Genomic DNA, 16941 nt, shown 5'->3' with positions numbered 1-16941 from the left:
ATCCTCATCATTTTCTATGTAAGTGCCCTACACATGCCTAAAATCCTTACTTCAAGCCAAGCAATCCGTCATCACTTTACCTGTCCACGTAGGTCTTGTTGCCCTGAATCGTTTTGTGCTCTCCTGTGAATCTTCACAGATTTTCCAAATCCCATTTCCACTGTGTGCTCAGAACCAGACACAGTACTGAGCTAAGGGTCAGACCCTTGCTGGCCAGTGCAAGAGGGTACACTCCCACCAGCAGAAGATCCTTCCCGGGAAAGGAGCATGCTGTCAGTGGGAAAGAAGAAAGTTCCCCAAATACGTGAGTCTTCAAAAGGATGAAACAGGATGTTTCCTTTCTTGCCTCTAAATAAAATAACTGATGCCTCTCTAGACAAGGAAAAGAAATGATAGCGCGAAAGATATGTAGCATCTTTGACTTATTTATGTCAACATCCTTGTGACCACATCCTAAGTGATCTTCCCACCTTTCCAAAGAGCTATTCATTTGGTTTTCCTCCAGCACTATCAACAGAGCTATGCCGCTTTTATTCACCTGAGCATAGAGTCCTTCTATACTAGCACTGAAAATTAGAGCTACTGTGTTCTCTAAATTTTATTAATATTATCGAATGGAATGTATAACCCAGACTCAAAGAATGTGTGTTTTGTTGTTAGTAAACACAAAAGAAACTTCAGAGCTAATCTTGGAGCCCAGGCACAACCCTCAGGACTCCAGGGTCGATCAGGGTGACTAAGAACAAGAACGGCTTTTGTTTTAAAGCAGATTAACATTTTGGCTGACATCAAAGCATGCATTCTCCCCTCTGCTTATGTCATGTAAACGGGAAAAGTCGTGAAAGAGAAATAGCCAGATGCTGCCTTTCTCAGGGTTGGGGGCAGACTTCCTTTGGATGGCACAGTAGGAAGGAGCATTAATAACTGAGCACAGATCTTACTGAGAAATTATCATCCCAGCATTAGGCATCAGGAGACCCCGGTGCTAACGCTCCAGCCAAAGGACTCTGCTTTGTGTGTGCTGGGAAAACCTACTGCCATTAAGCAGTTATTCTGAGTGCATGTAGTCCGGACTGATGGTGAGTGTTGGTAACAAAAGAACCCCAGTGAGAGGGGGATGAAATAGAGGATTTCGGTGCTGATGGAGATTAAATAGCCTGAGAATGGCTTTGTATATTAACTTCAGGGAACTAGGGCCTTGCCACCTAAAGAGTGACACCTGATGCCTCAATTGTAGGTAATAAATCTTTAGTAAACCTCAGATCTCAAGTAGGCTGCTCGGAAGGTGAGAGAAATCACACCAAGCCCATAGACGTCTTTCTTTCTGGAGACTGTAATGCCGTCTCTGGGCACTTACATTTACATGAACAGTGGATTTAACACTCGAGGCAATTGAAGTTTCTCCTGAAATGATGAGTCCTTGGCCTTGTTGACAAAGCACCCTGTGAAGAGCACTATTGTCATCTGAATTGTCAGCTGCAAAAGGTATAACATGATTAAGAACAAGTGGTAACCCAAGATTTGGGGTCTGGTACCCCAGGAAAAAAATTCTTGATAGGTTTTTTTGGTGGAAATGAAAGAGAGAGAGCTGGACAAGTACAGTCAGATGCTAGCAGAAAAAGAGTTCCTGGTCACTGATTTTTCTAGCAATTTAAAGGCTGAACAAGCATGGTTGGACTTAGAGATGATCATACTAAGTGAAATAAGTCAGAAAGAGAAAGACAGACACCATATGATATCACTTATATGTGGATTCTAAAATATAACACAAGTGAACTTATGCACGAAAGAGAAACAGACCCAAAGACATAGAGAACAGACTTGTGGTTGCCAACGGGAAGGAGAAGTGGGGGAGGGATGAACTGGGAGTTTGGGATTAGCAGATGCAAACCATTATAGATAGAATGGATAAATAACAAGGTCCTACTGTATAGCACAGGGAGCTATATTCAAGATCCTGTGATAAACCATAACGGAAAAGAGTATAAAAAAAGAATGTAGGGCTTCCCTGGTGGCGCACTGGTTGAGAGTCTGCCTGCCAATGCAGGGGACACGGGTTCAAGCCCTGGTCTGGGAAGATTCCACATACCGCGGAGCGACTAGGCCCGTGAGCCACAATTGCTGAGCCTGCGCGTCTGGAGCCTGTGCTCCGCAACAAGAGAGGCCACGATAGTGAGTGGCCTGCGCACCACGATGAAGAGTGGCCCCCACTTGCCACAACTAGAGAAAGCCCTCACACAGAAACGAAGACCCAACACAGCCACAAATGAATAAATAAATAAAATTTAAAAAAAAAAAGAATAAAGGCAAAATGAAATCTTTAAAAAAAAAAAAGCCAATAGAAAGCATTGTGTACAAGGGAAAACCATTCAGAGTCTATGCTAGAAAAAAAAAAAAAGAATGTATATATGTGTAAAACTGAGTCACTTGGCTGTACCACAGAAATTAACACAACATTGTAAATCAACTATCCTTCAATTTAAAAGAAGGCTGAACAAATATTGAAAAGAATGACATTATCAGCGTTAATAAATATCTCTAGGTCATAGCAAAGAGGGATCTTTTTTGAGCTTCAAGAACAGTGATGACAGCCATGAAAAGAGCTGCTGTGTTTCATGAACACACCTACAAGAGTGTAAATAACAATGTTCTTCTGGATCCACTACAAGGAAGGATGCTCTTGGGCTGTCTGTTGGCAGAGCCTTCTTGCCCACATTTCCCCCATGCAGCTCAATATACTGCATGAAAGGAAGGACCCTTCTTAATTGAAATACAGACAGAAAAGGAAGTTTTTTTCTTTTTTGGAGCACTGCAGGTAAAAATTTAAAGTTTAGAGGAGCTACTAAGAACCTGGCCAATCCTTCAGAAAGTTCAAATTCTAAAAACTTACTCTAAATTTTGAATTATAAGTCATTCTTACTTGAAAATCTGATATAAGAAGTCATATTGTATATTACTGTTTTAAATTGAATAATCTCAACCTTATCATTATAATGAGATTTCATGAGAAATAGAATACCATTAAATGATATTATACAGGAGTAGGATGAGCCTTAGCAATTATATCAGAAAAGTGAAATAAAAGTTGAACTTATCCTTAAAACAATTTGAGCAAAAACATGATTTATTCAAGTTTTTTTCTCAAATGATCTGGGTAACTTGCATTTTTCGATTAACGTTGCATAGATACAGGCCACAGGGGCTTTTTATACGTGTGTTCAGCAAGGAAGAATTATGTTGCAGTTATATAACACACTGAGGCATATGGTCCTCTGACTGTTTTCAGTAAGCATTTAATCATTCTTTCCAAAGGCCTCTTAACTCAGCTAGTTTTTCACAAAGTAATGAGCGCTTTATTCCTCGGGAAATATGTCTAAATGGCTTAGCACAATATAGTTACATAGTGTATCTATTATACCAGGAGTACATTTTGTTGTTACAAGACTTTGGAAAGCATAAAGACTGCTCTGAAATTGAAATATTTCCCCCAGATGTTTGATTGCCTAAGTACAGGCTATATTAAGGAACAGAAGCAAAACAACCCTTGTGGTTTCACAGATGTCCTATCACCGCGCAGACTCTTTTATAATCCTCTGAATAAAATCTAATTTGTTTCATCTGGTGAAGAGATCATTTCTAGCTTCTGACCTATATGAGTAAGAAGATCTGATAATCTGAATTGTATTTCATATTAAACTTGTACTTGGTGGGTAAAGCAAATTGTTGATGTTCTTTCTGGATAATATTTTTTTAAATATTCATCTTAGTTAAGATAAACTTGCATATTTTGATGTTGATTTGCACTTCCGTTGTATGCAGCTCTTTAGAGGTAAAGCTGCTTTTTTCCCCCATTTGGTAATACTTCATTTTACAACAGTTTAAGTCAAAGACTTGCCCTTAATATAATGCCCATTCTAAGCTATTTCTTTCTAGAAAATTCATAATCTGAAACTGCCAGGAGGAACCACTCAGCTAATCAGCCTCTCATTGTCTGAAATGAGGAAAGGACCCTCTGTTCTCCTTCTTTATCTCTTTTCAATTCTGTGGTCACTTTCCTAGAAGTCTTAACTCCCAGTTTGAGAAACACTAAAATTTGTGAAGACTGCCAATCTTTTAACTTTATATTAACTAAAAATATCTTTTTAGGATTACCAGGAACACTGGTCTCAATTTGAAAATGCAAAATCAAGCAGTGGACCCAGAGGTCAATCTTCAGAAACAACCAATGGCCAACAACCTTCCAGAAGACCAGCCAAGCACAAGATTCGAAAACAGCATAAACACCGGCATGGCCCAAAGTCTTTGGTGACTGAAGAGCTGGTTGTCAGTCAAGGAAACCAGAATAACTCTTCCAGACAGCAGCAAACCCCAAATAAGCCTATAGATACTGCAGTGAAACAGGAAACAGTCGTGATGATGAATGCCCCGAACAATGATTTACAATACTCAGGTATACAGAGAAGCCAGGAACCCAAAGTAACCTCCAATAAATTTGCTCCACCACACCAGGCTTCTGACAAGGTATTATATAAAAATTCTACCAGGTATCACTCAATGATGAATGTTAATACAGAAAGAGGACACAAAGACCAAGAAGAGAAAGGATTTTCATATCAGCAGCTGCACATTGACACTCTTTCCAATATGGACTTGAACTATCTTCATGAACTTACTAAGAAGCATGCATCCCTTAGCCAGAAAGGCTCTCAGTCTGTTTCTAACATAAATGATAATGGATCAACTGAAAATAAGAAGCAACCCAAAGGGACTTATACAGAAACAAAGTATAAGAACTTAGAAATATTATGGTAAGAATTCCTTGTTCTCAAGTGGTTTTCTAGAGTAATGAGAGGCTGCTAGAGAAAGATAGGAGGGGGAAGACGGGGTGGAGGGGCGGGGGGTGTTCATGGCGATGGTCAGGCAAGAGGAAAAATTCTCCTAACGACGTCCTTGCCTCTGATTTCTGCAGAAAATAGTCCACTTTTGATGTATTTCTTTTCTTCTTCCCTGTCTCCTTTACTTTTTCTACTGTCGTTAAACCAGAGGTTGGAGGGAGAAGGGCAGAGGGACCCAGTCAAAAAAGATCAGTATATTTTAAGGGTCGCAAGTAATGTTCACAGGGAACAAATTCTCTCCAACTCTGTAATGGTCTATCCTAATAATCTAAAATACAGAAAAAAAAAAACACGTGGGTGTAAAAATATCATTTACAACCATATGATATCATTTATACGTGGAATCTAAAATATGGCACAAATGACCCTATCTACAAAACAGAAACAGAATCACGGACATAGAGAACAGACTTGTGGTTAGCAAGGGAGAGGAGGGGAGGGAGAGGGATGGACCGGGAATTCGGGGTTAGTAGATGCAAACTATTACATTTAGGATGGATAAACAACAGGTCCTACTGTATAGCACAGGGAACTGTATTCAGTATCCTGTGATAAACCACAGCAGAAAAGAATACAAAAAAAGAATGTCTATATGTGTATAACTGAGTCACTTTGCTGTACAGCAGAGATTGTCACAGCATTGTACATCAGCTACACTTCAATAATATATATATATATATATCATTTACAGAAATGACAACAATAATTGAATATGGAAATGTTTAGATTAATTATAATATTTAATATCATGTAACCATTAAAAACCATGTTTATGAAGAAATGCTTCTATAAAGAGAAAATCATACAGTACAAAAATTACACTTAAGGAGTATGAGCTCTATCTACTATGTCAAAATGTGCAGAGAAGATGAAAAACGCACAAAAATGTCAATAGTGGTTATTTCTGGCAAGAGAGATTGGGATTATTTTTAATTTCTTCTTCATATTTTCTGAGCTGTCCAAGTTCCCTACAATGTAGATGCATTACTTCTATAATTAGAAGAAAGAAAAGTTATTTTTAAAATCGGGATATTTCTTGATATCATTCAGTCAAATGTGTTTATTACATACCTGATATGGCTGGATATAGGACTAAAATGCTATAAAAGATACAAAAGTAGTATGATGCATGGGAACCTTCAAGGAGCTTATTTTCAAAGTAGGGAGACAATTTGACACACATGAATTAATCAGAAGACATTTAAGTGTTCCACTTGGAGGTATGGAATGTACAATTAATAAGATTAGGAATTCGCTTCCTAGAAGACATAGTGATAGATAGATAGCAGGCATTCTTGTCTTTTCTTCCTGACTTTAGAGGGAGTGAGTCTAACATTTTTGCCATTAAAAATATTTAATTTTTAGTAGTTAGGGAGATAAATAGGAAATGACCTCCTATTCCTATTTTTTTCCTGCAAAGAACTTCTATCATAAATAGATGTTTAATGTTATCAAATTCTCTGCATCAATTGAAAAATTTTCTCCTTGAATCCTTTATGTGGCTAAATGTGTTAACAGATTTTCTAACATTCCATCATCCTTTTATTCCTAGGACTAACCCAACTTGTCATACTATTTTAATATATTGCTTGATTTGATTTGTTAACACTGTTTAGGATTTAACATTCACATGCAGGAAGTGAGACTGGCTTAAAATTCTCCAATCTGTCATTGGCCCCCGTCTGGATGTGTTATCAAGATTATACCAGCCTTAAAATAATTCCCCCGTTTTATATCCTCTGGGAGACTTCATGTACAATTGGAACTGCTTCTTGAAGATTTCATAGAATTTTCCAGTAAAACTATTTAGTTCTCATGTGTTTTTTTGTTTGGCTTTTCTTTTGTTGTTATTTGTGGGCAGATATTAAACTTTAAACTACTTACATTTTTTTGTGATACTCATATATTTCGATTAATTTCTACTATCTTAATTTGTCCTAGCCACCCTACTTTTTCCAATACGTATTGTCTTTATTTTTTTAATATTGTCTGTTGAACTGATAGAACTTTCTGCTTTTTCCCTCTACTGATTTGGAAATGCATATTCTCTTTCTATTCTTTTTTTTTTAAACTTACATTATTAACTAGTCTAGTGTTAAAATTTCTATTCTTCTGCAGACATATTCAAAATCATTGGATTGTTCTAATCCAGTCACCCTTTGTGTCATACATATTATTTTTAACCAGCATCTTATATCTCTAAAACTAATTGTTGTTTTATTATTGTTGTATAGAGTCAGTGCTGTTTTAGATTTAACCAGTTGTTTATTATTGTCTTTGCCTCCCATTCTTTTTTCCATTTTACTCTTTCTTCCTGAAGTAGATCCTTTAGAAGTTCTTTCAGCAAGTACATTTCACTGGTAAATTTACTGGAAATTCCTTTACTTTCCTCTCTATCTTAAATTATGTTTAACTTGATAAAGAATTAACCTCTTTGAAAACACTGTTTTTCTATTTCCTGGCTTCTCTATTTCTTTGAAAAGTCTTTTATCAATGTAATTATCATTCTTTTTGTCTTTGTCTTTTTTTCTCTTCTTGGTTTTGAGGTCTCTGTTTTTGGTGTTCTGAAGCTTCACTGTGATGTATCTAGGTTTGAAATTTGTAATCCTGCTTGTGATTTTTTCTGGGATTCCTAAATCTGAGGGTTCATTTCTTTCATAAATTCTGGAAAATTATCACCCATTTGTCCTTTGAATATTATGTCTCCCAAATTTGCTCTAATTTTCCTTCAGGAACACCAAGTAGATGTATATTTGATTCTCTTATTCTAGACTCTGTGTCTTTTTAACTGTTTCTTATTTCCATCTCTTATCCCTCTATGCTTCTTTCTGAGAAATTTCCTCTAAGTTTCTAAGTCTCTTCAGCTCCAATATGCTCTTTAGTGTATCCACTGAGTTGTAAATTTCAGTAATGGTGTTTTTCATGTCTAGGAGTTCTATATGGTTCTGATTAAAACCTTCCTGTTATTTTTTCAGAATATATTTCTCAGGGTTTTGATTTCTTCTTTCATGTCTTTAATCATTATAAACATGCTTCCTTATGAATGCTATCTAATATTCAATTACCTTAAGTTCTTAGAAATCTACTACTGCTTTGTGTGTGTGTGTGTGCATGTGTATCTGCTGATTCTCATACTTCGTAGGTTATTTACTCACATGTTCTAGGATTTTGGATTGTGAACTTATCCATCTTATCTGTAGACACCTAGGCAGGCTTGGGTGGGAATGTATCCTTCCAGAGAACTTGCTTCTGCCAGATACTACAGAGGTATCCTTCCTCTAGGATCACTTTATGTTAATTTCTTGGTGTTGGATTTCCATGATTATGTGGGGAAGGTAAATTTGAACCCCAAATATTGTCCCATAGCTATTTACAGGGAATTTTTTTCCCACCTCAGAGCCTACATTAGGACAGATAGGCTTGCTTTGTTGTTGCCCAAGGCTGGTGAATGAGTTTTTCACTAATCTGCCATTTTATTGAGGGTGTAGCTCTTCAAGGGTTACAGCCTTCACGCAGGCATCTTAGTTCTGATTCTCTGCCTGACACAGAGCCAAGATCTCACATATCCCATACCAGTGTTGAATGGTGAAACTCAAGCACTTAGGTCCAAACTCCCTCAAAGAAAGCCATAGCTTCATCTTATCTAAATCTGCTTTAGTTTTAGTTTCTGTTTAGTTTGTGGTCTCTGAAGATTCCCTGTCTCTCTTACAAATCCAACTATCTAATTAAAAGGGCATTTGTTTAATTTAATCCAACCTGTCCAGGTGTTTTGTGGTGGGAATGCCTTTGATTTTTCAGAATGATGTTTTTTCTCTTCTGAATGCACTAAATGAAAGTTCTAAGCAAGAGCTAGAATATCCTAAAGAAAAAATAGAGGATATTAAGAAATTAATGTATTTATGAAAAGATTAAGCTAAAGAACATTAATTTGACTGGGGGAGTGATAAAGACATCAAATTAATGGTTCATAAAGACTTTTATGCTAAAAGTCTTATGTATCTAGGTTTCATTAACAGATTTGTGCTATTTTTTTTTTTTTCCTTTAAGGAAGTTCCATTCTTCCTCTGAGAGCCAACCTGGTAGTGCTTCCCTAGACTCACGGCTCACCCGGACGATGGAGCAGCACCAGCAAGCCCTGATGCATCTGACTGAGGCGCATCCCCAGGAAGGGGCCTTACCCGGCGTCACGTTTCCACCCATACCGTCAAGGGTGGAAAGTGAATCCCAACTCAGTTCAGAGAGAAGCCAAAGAAACCAAGTGAAAATTAGCCGTAGCAATTCTGAAGGCTATCTGTTTCAACTGGAAAAGGGGAAGAAGCATAGGAAAAGCAGCAGCATTAAGGTAATAAAAGCATCTTACTTACTTAACCTTTTATTTTGCTAATACACAGGGACCTGGATTTTCATTCTCCTTATCACGGGCCTGGAATAGGTATGCTGCTGGTGCTCCTCCCTCCTCCCCCTCCTTCCTCCTCTCTAGTCCCCACCCCTTCTCAGCCTTCATCCCACCTCGGCTCCTGCAGTAAAACACCCAGGACAGCCAGCCAATGACTGAGCTTTCTTCTGAAATGTTTGCTTTACTGAGTTCTGTGTTTACCTAAGATTCACCATGACTAGCACCCTTGTGCACTTAGGTCTTTCCCATCAGGTCTGCTTTGTTAAATAAGGGAAATGGGGGTGGGAGGCAAAGAGGAAGGTTTCCAGGAAGAAATGAAGGAGCGTTGAAGGAGCCTTTTTATGTCCTTTGTGTTTCTCTACTGTTACAAACAATAAAAACCCTTCAGGAAAGATCACTTGTTTCTAGTGTCAAATAGTAAGGAAAAGGCTGGAAAATGCATTCTGCTTTACCGGGCAACAGGGAAATAGTTGCCCAGTTTACTAGCTGGAAGCAATAGTCCTGTGGTGGATTGGCCCCGCCAGGAACAGACTCTGAAATGGAGATTTGTGAGCAAGAGAGTTACCGGGGAACCACCCCTGTCGGGGAGGGAGGGGGCAGGGCCGGGTGAGGGAGAAGGGGCGGCTTTGAGGCTGGTGCAAAGGATGCCTCAGCCAAGCCCATGAGGGTTCTGAAGTTGGGATGGCCCTTCAGAGGCAAGGAACCCAGATGTTCCCCCACATGGATCAGCCATTGGCTATTGACTGTCTCTGGGGGAGGGTTGCAACTTTGGGCACAGCCGCTCCATCTGGCTGAGGGCAGTTCTTAGGGAGGGACTCGACTGTGAGCCATAGCAGACAACACTCCCAGAAGCTGGGGGACCAGTGGACACCAGTGGGGCGTCCACTATAAGGCAGATTTACGGAGCCATCCTTAGTTCAACTCAACATATATGTGTTGAATTCCTACCGGGAACTGTGTCAGGTGCTGGGATGTATAGCAAACGAGCCACGCCCTGTCCCCAGCAGTATCATGTTGAAATAAGAGAGAGAGATGCACAGTGAACACAGAGGAGGACACATCCCCACCTGCGGGTCAAGCAGAGCTTCAGGAGGTGATCATGAGGCACCTTAGAGGATGATTGAGAGTTAGCAAAAGAAGGAAGACTGAAAGCATTTCAGGCAGAGGGACCAGTGTGAGCAAATGTTCTGAAGCTTGAGAGAACACAAAGCATGCTGGGAACTGATGCATTTCAGGGCTGCTGTCACTCAAAGTGGGAGGCGCTGAGTGTCGAGAGGTGACAGTGGAGAAGGAGGTCGGGGACCGGGTCTTCAAGGATCTTGCTCGTCATTGGAAGAAGGAGGGCTCTAATCCCTCAGCTGGTGGGGAGGCAAGGGGGTTGGCGGGGGGCATGGAAGAATTTTAACCACAGTTAGATTAATGTTTTAGAAAGCCTGCTCTGGCTGTGGTGTGCAGGGCAGATGCAGGGCACCCCAGGAATGGGGATCGTGAAGTCAGTGGACACCCACATGGGAGCCTCAGAAAAAAAGGAAAGGGTGGCCTTGAAGAGAAGAAGGGAAAGCTGGACTAGAATGACAGTGGGTCATATTGCAGAGAAGAAAAGGAGGACCAGCTTGGTGTGTCCTCCTGAGATAGAACCTCAGAGGTTGATGCACATGAAACGCCCCAGCCCACTGCCGCCATCTGAGAGCCTAGGCCTCCAGCTCGCTCACAACCCCGGGGTCCTTCCCTCCGCCCCTTCCCACACGCCGACCTGAGGGCTCCTTGAGCTCCTCATCTGACCCTCCCTCACATCCTCCGTCCTGCCAGGGTACCTAATTCTTGCCCAGGCTGTGGTAACCACTACTGGTTGTTTAGAGCTGGGATGATCCCCAGTTTCACTGTAAATAAGAAGAAATGTGTTCCTGGGTTCATAAGTAACTTATTTTTCCACCAAAACATCATTACTTGACAGTTAATCGTACCTAATCTGAGGTACGATTAGTACTGTTTTCAAGTACTTCATAAATGGAATAGGGTTTGTAGACTGGACTAGGAAGCCAGACACTGTGTGTGTTATTATTTCTACAGGGAAATGTATTCAGAGCTTAGGAACCAACACATTCTCAAGGTGAGGGCGTCCTGTCACTCTGGAATTTACGAGTTACCAGGGCCTAAAAAAGAGCTCAAACTCACTACCTCGGAAGAGAACCTTCTGGGTTAGGGTTCTTGCCAACTGTGGATTATTGTTGAAAGTGCAAGCTTTTAACAATTCCTAATGAGCAGGGTTTAGTGGAAGTCACGCACTCAGCCATTTCTAATTTCTCATCACCTAATCTCTCTGTGACTCAGACAAGTTATTAATTCACCTGAGCCCCTATTTCCTCATACACACAATCAGAATTGTTCTTTTTATAGATTTGGTTTGACAGTTAAGTGAAATAATGTATTAAAACCTTAGCTTAGTGCCTAGCAAAGAATAGACATCAACTAAATGTTGGTTTCCTTTCCCTTCCTTCTCCTCTTGGTAGTTTGAATCTGTGTTTTACCGAGGGAAGGCAGAGGACAGTACCCAGTGATGGTGTGTATCATGAGACATCTAAGATCGGGGAGGGGAGGGAAGAGGAAGAAAGAGAACTTCCACTTACCACTTCCCAAGCCCTCTTTCCAACTTGGGAAATCCCTGCCTTCCTGCTTTCTCTCAGAGATGTTGCAATCCACACGTATCCATTTTCTCCATCCAAGACTTTCAGCCTACATCCGACAAAGACACAGAAGCACTCTTCGTCCGGGAAGCCATTCCAGAAGCTAAAATGATTTAGAACCGAGCTATTTGTATAGGACAGCAGGTAGCCGGGGCCCCAGGCAGAGAGACTCATTACCCAGGTCATGCCCATTTCCTAGTCAAAGCAAATCTCGTGGTTTCCAAGGGAATCGACTTGAATCACATTAAAAATTGGAGGATTTGTCAAGATAATAGGCCCAAGCACCGTTCCTCTTCTCCTGGCAGTTCTGTTGTGACCAATTTATGAACACCCAGCATTGTCCATGCCACTGAATCCAGACATCAGGCAGCGAAAGATTAACACAGCACAAGTGATGACAAACAGTAATAAAAATATCTACCGCAACCTGCCACAAAATAACCGCTTAAGGAGTTCTCTGACAGCTGTGTTGAGCTGAGCTGCAGTAATTAACTCGTGTGTTTGTTGTCACAGACAAATCCGGGTGTTGCTGCTTGACTGCTTCTAAGACGAGGTTTATTTGGATTAAGTTTAGCAACCGCAGAGCAAACTTCCTTCACTTGCTGTTCCCCAGTATTTGAGGCACTGTTTTCCGTCCCATCTCTGAGTAACTTTCTCACCCTTACACATCTGAGGAATGTTCTGGAGGAAAGCCCCGCAGTGTCCCCCACAGCGGGGCACGACCTCTCAGAGTTGAAACAAGTCCTCCCGGGACAGTCAATGTCATTTTCAAGTCAGGCACCTTTTGCCCCACGTTTACAATAAAAGTCACTCTTCTGGCTTGAGAAGACGTGTGATTGATGGCCGGCAGAAACCTTCCACCAGGAGATCCTATGCCAGACTCCGCCAAAGCCACGACCAGTGGACACCAGTTCCAAGGGGTAGATCTGGTCTGGTCAGCTGTCAGCTAGAGCCAGGGTTGGCTGATGTCACCCTGTGTGCATCTCATGCAAAGACTAGCAGCAAACCCCACCGGGGATTTTTTTGAAAACATGCTTTTATTTTCCCCCTGTGTTTGGAGACCTAATGAGACTATTATTGTTGATTTAATTTTTAAAAATTGGGGGGGGGGCATGGTGCCATTGTGACCTTTTGGTCTTGTAACAGCCAAAGAGAGGTAAATCAAAGTAAATTCTAGGGATTATTTGACTATGAAAGCCTTTTGAAGAGACAGAAAGTAGCTTAGTGGTTGCCTAGGGCTGGAGGTGGTGGGAGGGAAGGGACTGCTAATGGGTATGGGGTTTCTTTTTAGGACAATGAAAATGTTCTAAAATTGGATTGTGGTGACTTTCGCACAACTTGATGACTATACTAAAAACCACTGAACTGTACAACTTCAAATGGGTGAATCTGGTGGTGTGTGAATTTTATCTCAATAAAGCTGTTAAAAAGATTTTTGATGGAAAGAGATCAAACAAAATTACAGCACTGAGAACCAATCAAGATTACTTGAAGCCAACAAGTAAATCCAGGATTTTTCATTGCCAGTCACCCAGAACAAACTCTGTTAGGAGCCATCACTCTCCCTTGAGAAACATCTCTTCACTGGAAGCTGCTCAGCCTGTCAAGGAGTCAGTGGCTTTTGGAGATGACCCCTTCGGGCCACACTCTTTCCTTTGTGTCAGTCTGCAGTGCTAGACCCTCAGTTCTGTTTTTCTGTGACAGCCACGATGTTCATTCGAGGTGATAGTAAGAACTTCAACAGGGATGCAATAAGCAATTATTCATGCTTTACATTACATCTTTTGTGAGTTGGTGGAATGATTAAAGCTAAGCTGCTTCAGACTGGGTATCTGCTGCAAGCAGCAAGTCAGACTTCACGTCAAAAGTGGGAGTTTGGGGAATATCTTAACCTGTCCTACAGTCAGGAGCGCGTTAGTATTTTTCCTGCCTGTTACTGTGCTCAACTGACATAATTTAATAATTAAATAGCCACAGTCTGTTACTCTGTCCCTTTAAATATGCAAGAGTAATAAGCATTATCATATAAAATTATTTGTACCTTTCAAAATATCCAAAATCACACTGAATAAAATGAGTTTCTCAGTGGGTCTTGCTTAGACTCTTAACCCTTAAATGTTTCCTTTCTTTTGAGTATTATGACATTAGACAGGGTGCCCTCTCTTCGAAGCAGTGTGCTTACCTGACTCGTTTAGATCGTCTCTTCCAGGGAGATCAGTTGGTTCAGTGAACGGTACAAAACTAGACATACTACTCATAGCAGCAGCAGCAAATTAGTAATGTATCCGCTACGTTAAAAGTGTTAATAACAAAGCAGCATTTTACTCACTTGAAATTTTTTATTTATAATTTTCAGAATTTCAATGTTTTTTATTGCAGAAGTGGAAAAGTCCAAACATGTTAGCTCACCAGCTACAAATTACCAAGGAAACGATTATCAATGACGACCATTAAAATGGAAGAATTGTTGGGAAACACACCCACTGTCCCACGGTCCACACAGGCTGCCATTCTTCATTTTGCTTCTTCCCTTTCTTATGTGGCTATGACAACTTGAGGGTGGGGGACATACAAGTCTTTAAAAGAAACTGTCTCTTTGATTGTATTTTTAGAGTTCCAAGCTGAAAGGTTATCAGAACAGAGACATGAAGCTTGGAGGCCTCGGACCTGACCTTGAGTCCATCAGAGACAAAGTGAGTGTGATGTACATATAGCATTTCCAGGATTGGATTTGCCCTTTGTCTTCCAGCAAAACTGGATAAAGATATCCCCAGAACCAAGTCCTAATTCAAGTGTCTCCCTCTGAATAGAGACCCTTCTGAAATAGCATTGGTAATAAGCCCCGGGCACTCCTTCTACCATAAAATAAAATTACTCAGCCAATGTTGTTTTATGTATCCACCTTTTAGTTAGTTTTGAAGGCCCAAACAGAAAAGTGGGGCACATGCACATGAAAAGAGATGTGTGTTATATGGTCGTTGGTCTTTCCCAGTAGAGTTATCTTGATAATACTGAAGAGTGGCTACAGAGAAGACACTCAGGGTAAGAGTTTCCCAAGCCACGAAAAGTGCATCCACTTTATTCTCTTGCCTCTAGTGAAAGGAGATCTTCATTTAATGTGTTTTAACTGCAGTTGCACTCAAGGCATAAAAAGAGAGTAGAGTTCAAAGTTGGAAGCAAAAATGAAAATAAATTGGGTAAACGCAACAAAGAAGAGGCTGAATGTGATTTAGCCACTGTTAAGTGAACACTGGGTGTGCTACTGCAGTGACATTCCCCCCCTCAAGAGAAACTATTTGTAGGAGAAACATTAACTTAACCATTTCACTGCTGTCACCTTACACGCGGTGATCCCATTTCCCCCGTGCGGCTGATACTGTATGCCCAGCTCACTAAAATTAGTGTCAATTTAAATAGAGAACAGAGCGATCTAGCAGGACCTGTGAGTCACCCTCACTTTGTTTCTCTGAACAGATGCAGAAATTAATACAGCAAAAGGAATATGCAAAACAAGTAAAGGAATACAACTTGAAGGCACTATCCATCCCGTCAAAGCCACAAATAGCAAAGACTGAAAATAAATGTGCTGTCCCTCGGCAGAAGGTAAGAAGTTCTCACCAAGGCAATTGTCTTTTTAATTAGAATTAAAGGGAAACCTCTGTGACCTCATGACAATAAATTCCCCACGTTTTTTGAACACAGAGGATGATTTAGCTACTACTGTTCCTGCGGCTCCCCATCATTCACAGATACTGATGTAAAAATGATATACACACATATGATGCTGGAAAGTTAGCCTATTTTTCTCCCTGAAGTTCACTGTTATCTTTAGTCTTCCACATGTTTTCCTCCAAGTATAGTATTTTGAGTTTCTCACACAAAAATTCAATGGTTAGGTGATTTTGTAGAAAAAAACTAATAATCCTGATTAACCATCAATTTCCTTCTCTACCATTAAATAAGTTTTAAGAAATTAGCATCTTCTTGCCATCTCTGGGTGCTTATGTCAGAGGAAAGTCCTTCACTGTTTCTCTCAAGTTCATTCCCTATATTTTTCCTAAGGGATGGTACTATATAGGTTTCTTTACTCAATAAAAATGATAAATACAGGATGTTCTCCCTCTCAGAAGTCATCCAACTCTAAGTTGTTATGTGAATGAAATACGTTCTATGGAGACACCGAGGTTTGCAGTACAAGTCTCTGCCTCAGTCCCGGTAAGGACATGGGACCCTTTGCATGAGGGACAAGTGACCCTTTGGTGCTTTTAGGAATTTGTACTTCGTGTTCTCTTTCACAGACTCTCATATTTTCTATCTATTGCCTTTCTTCCTCAGACCTTGAAGACCTCAATCCACTTGATTGAGTTTCCATGATGCCACTTTTTCTTTTTTTCTCCAGTCCATTATTTGTTCATGAAGAGATTCAAGGCAACAAGTCTATAATTAGAAATTCCAATAGAAGTCACCTACACACACTGAAAAGTCTGGAGTTTTTCTGTTTTGGAGATTTTTCCCCTTCTAGGACCTACATATACTATCCATTCCCATTTCAGCTCTCAAGAAACTCTTATTAAACTGTAAAACTGGGGGTGGGGAGAGATAAATTAGGAGTTTGGGATTAACATATAACACAACTATATATGAAAGATAAACAACAAGGACCTACTGTATAGCACAGGAAACTATATCCAATATCTTGTAATAACCTATAATGGAAAAGAATCTGAAAAAGTATATATATATATATATATATATATATATATATACACACATATATATATGTATATATATACACGTATATATATATATAACTGAATCACTTTGCTGTACACCTGAAACTAACACAACATTGTAAATTAACTATACTTCAATTTTAAAAAATGGTTAATTTTAAAAAAGTAAAACATATAAAGGCAGATTTAGAAATCATATTCAGTAATCTCATTTTTATTGTAATGCCTGTCAG

The 16941-nt window shown here is 40.0% G+C and overlaps 1 protein-coding gene across 3 annotated transcripts in view; it reads left to right on the top strand.

Annotated features, from left to right (window-relative positions):
• The window catches only part of JHY (junctional cadherin complex regulator), a 60228-nt gene that overhangs the window by 42473 nt on the left and 814 nt on the right, over positions 1-16941 (top strand). For 2 of the 3 annotated variants that reach the window (XM_036862133.1, XM_036862131.1), the window contains 4 exons: positions 4147-4808; positions 8943-9237; positions 14588-14668; positions 15450-15578. In XM_036862133.1, coding sequence (XP_036718028.1) covers positions 4147-4808; positions 8943-9237; positions 14588-14668; positions 15450-15578 — 1167 coding nt within the window. The remainder of the gene's footprint in view (positions 1-4146; positions 4809-8942; positions 9238-14587; positions 14669-15449; positions 15579-16941) is intronic. The other variant, XM_036862132.1, reaches the window with a different exon arrangement.

This window comes from Balaenoptera musculus, chromosome 8, assembly GCF_009873245.2.
Source record: "Balaenoptera musculus isolate JJ_BM4_2016_0621 chromosome 8, mBalMus1.pri.v3, whole genome shotgun sequence".
Taxonomy (NCBI): domain Eukaryota; kingdom Metazoa; phylum Chordata; class Mammalia; order Artiodactyla; family Balaenopteridae; genus Balaenoptera; species Balaenoptera musculus.
This window is presented reverse-complemented; position numbering and strand designations above follow the sequence as displayed.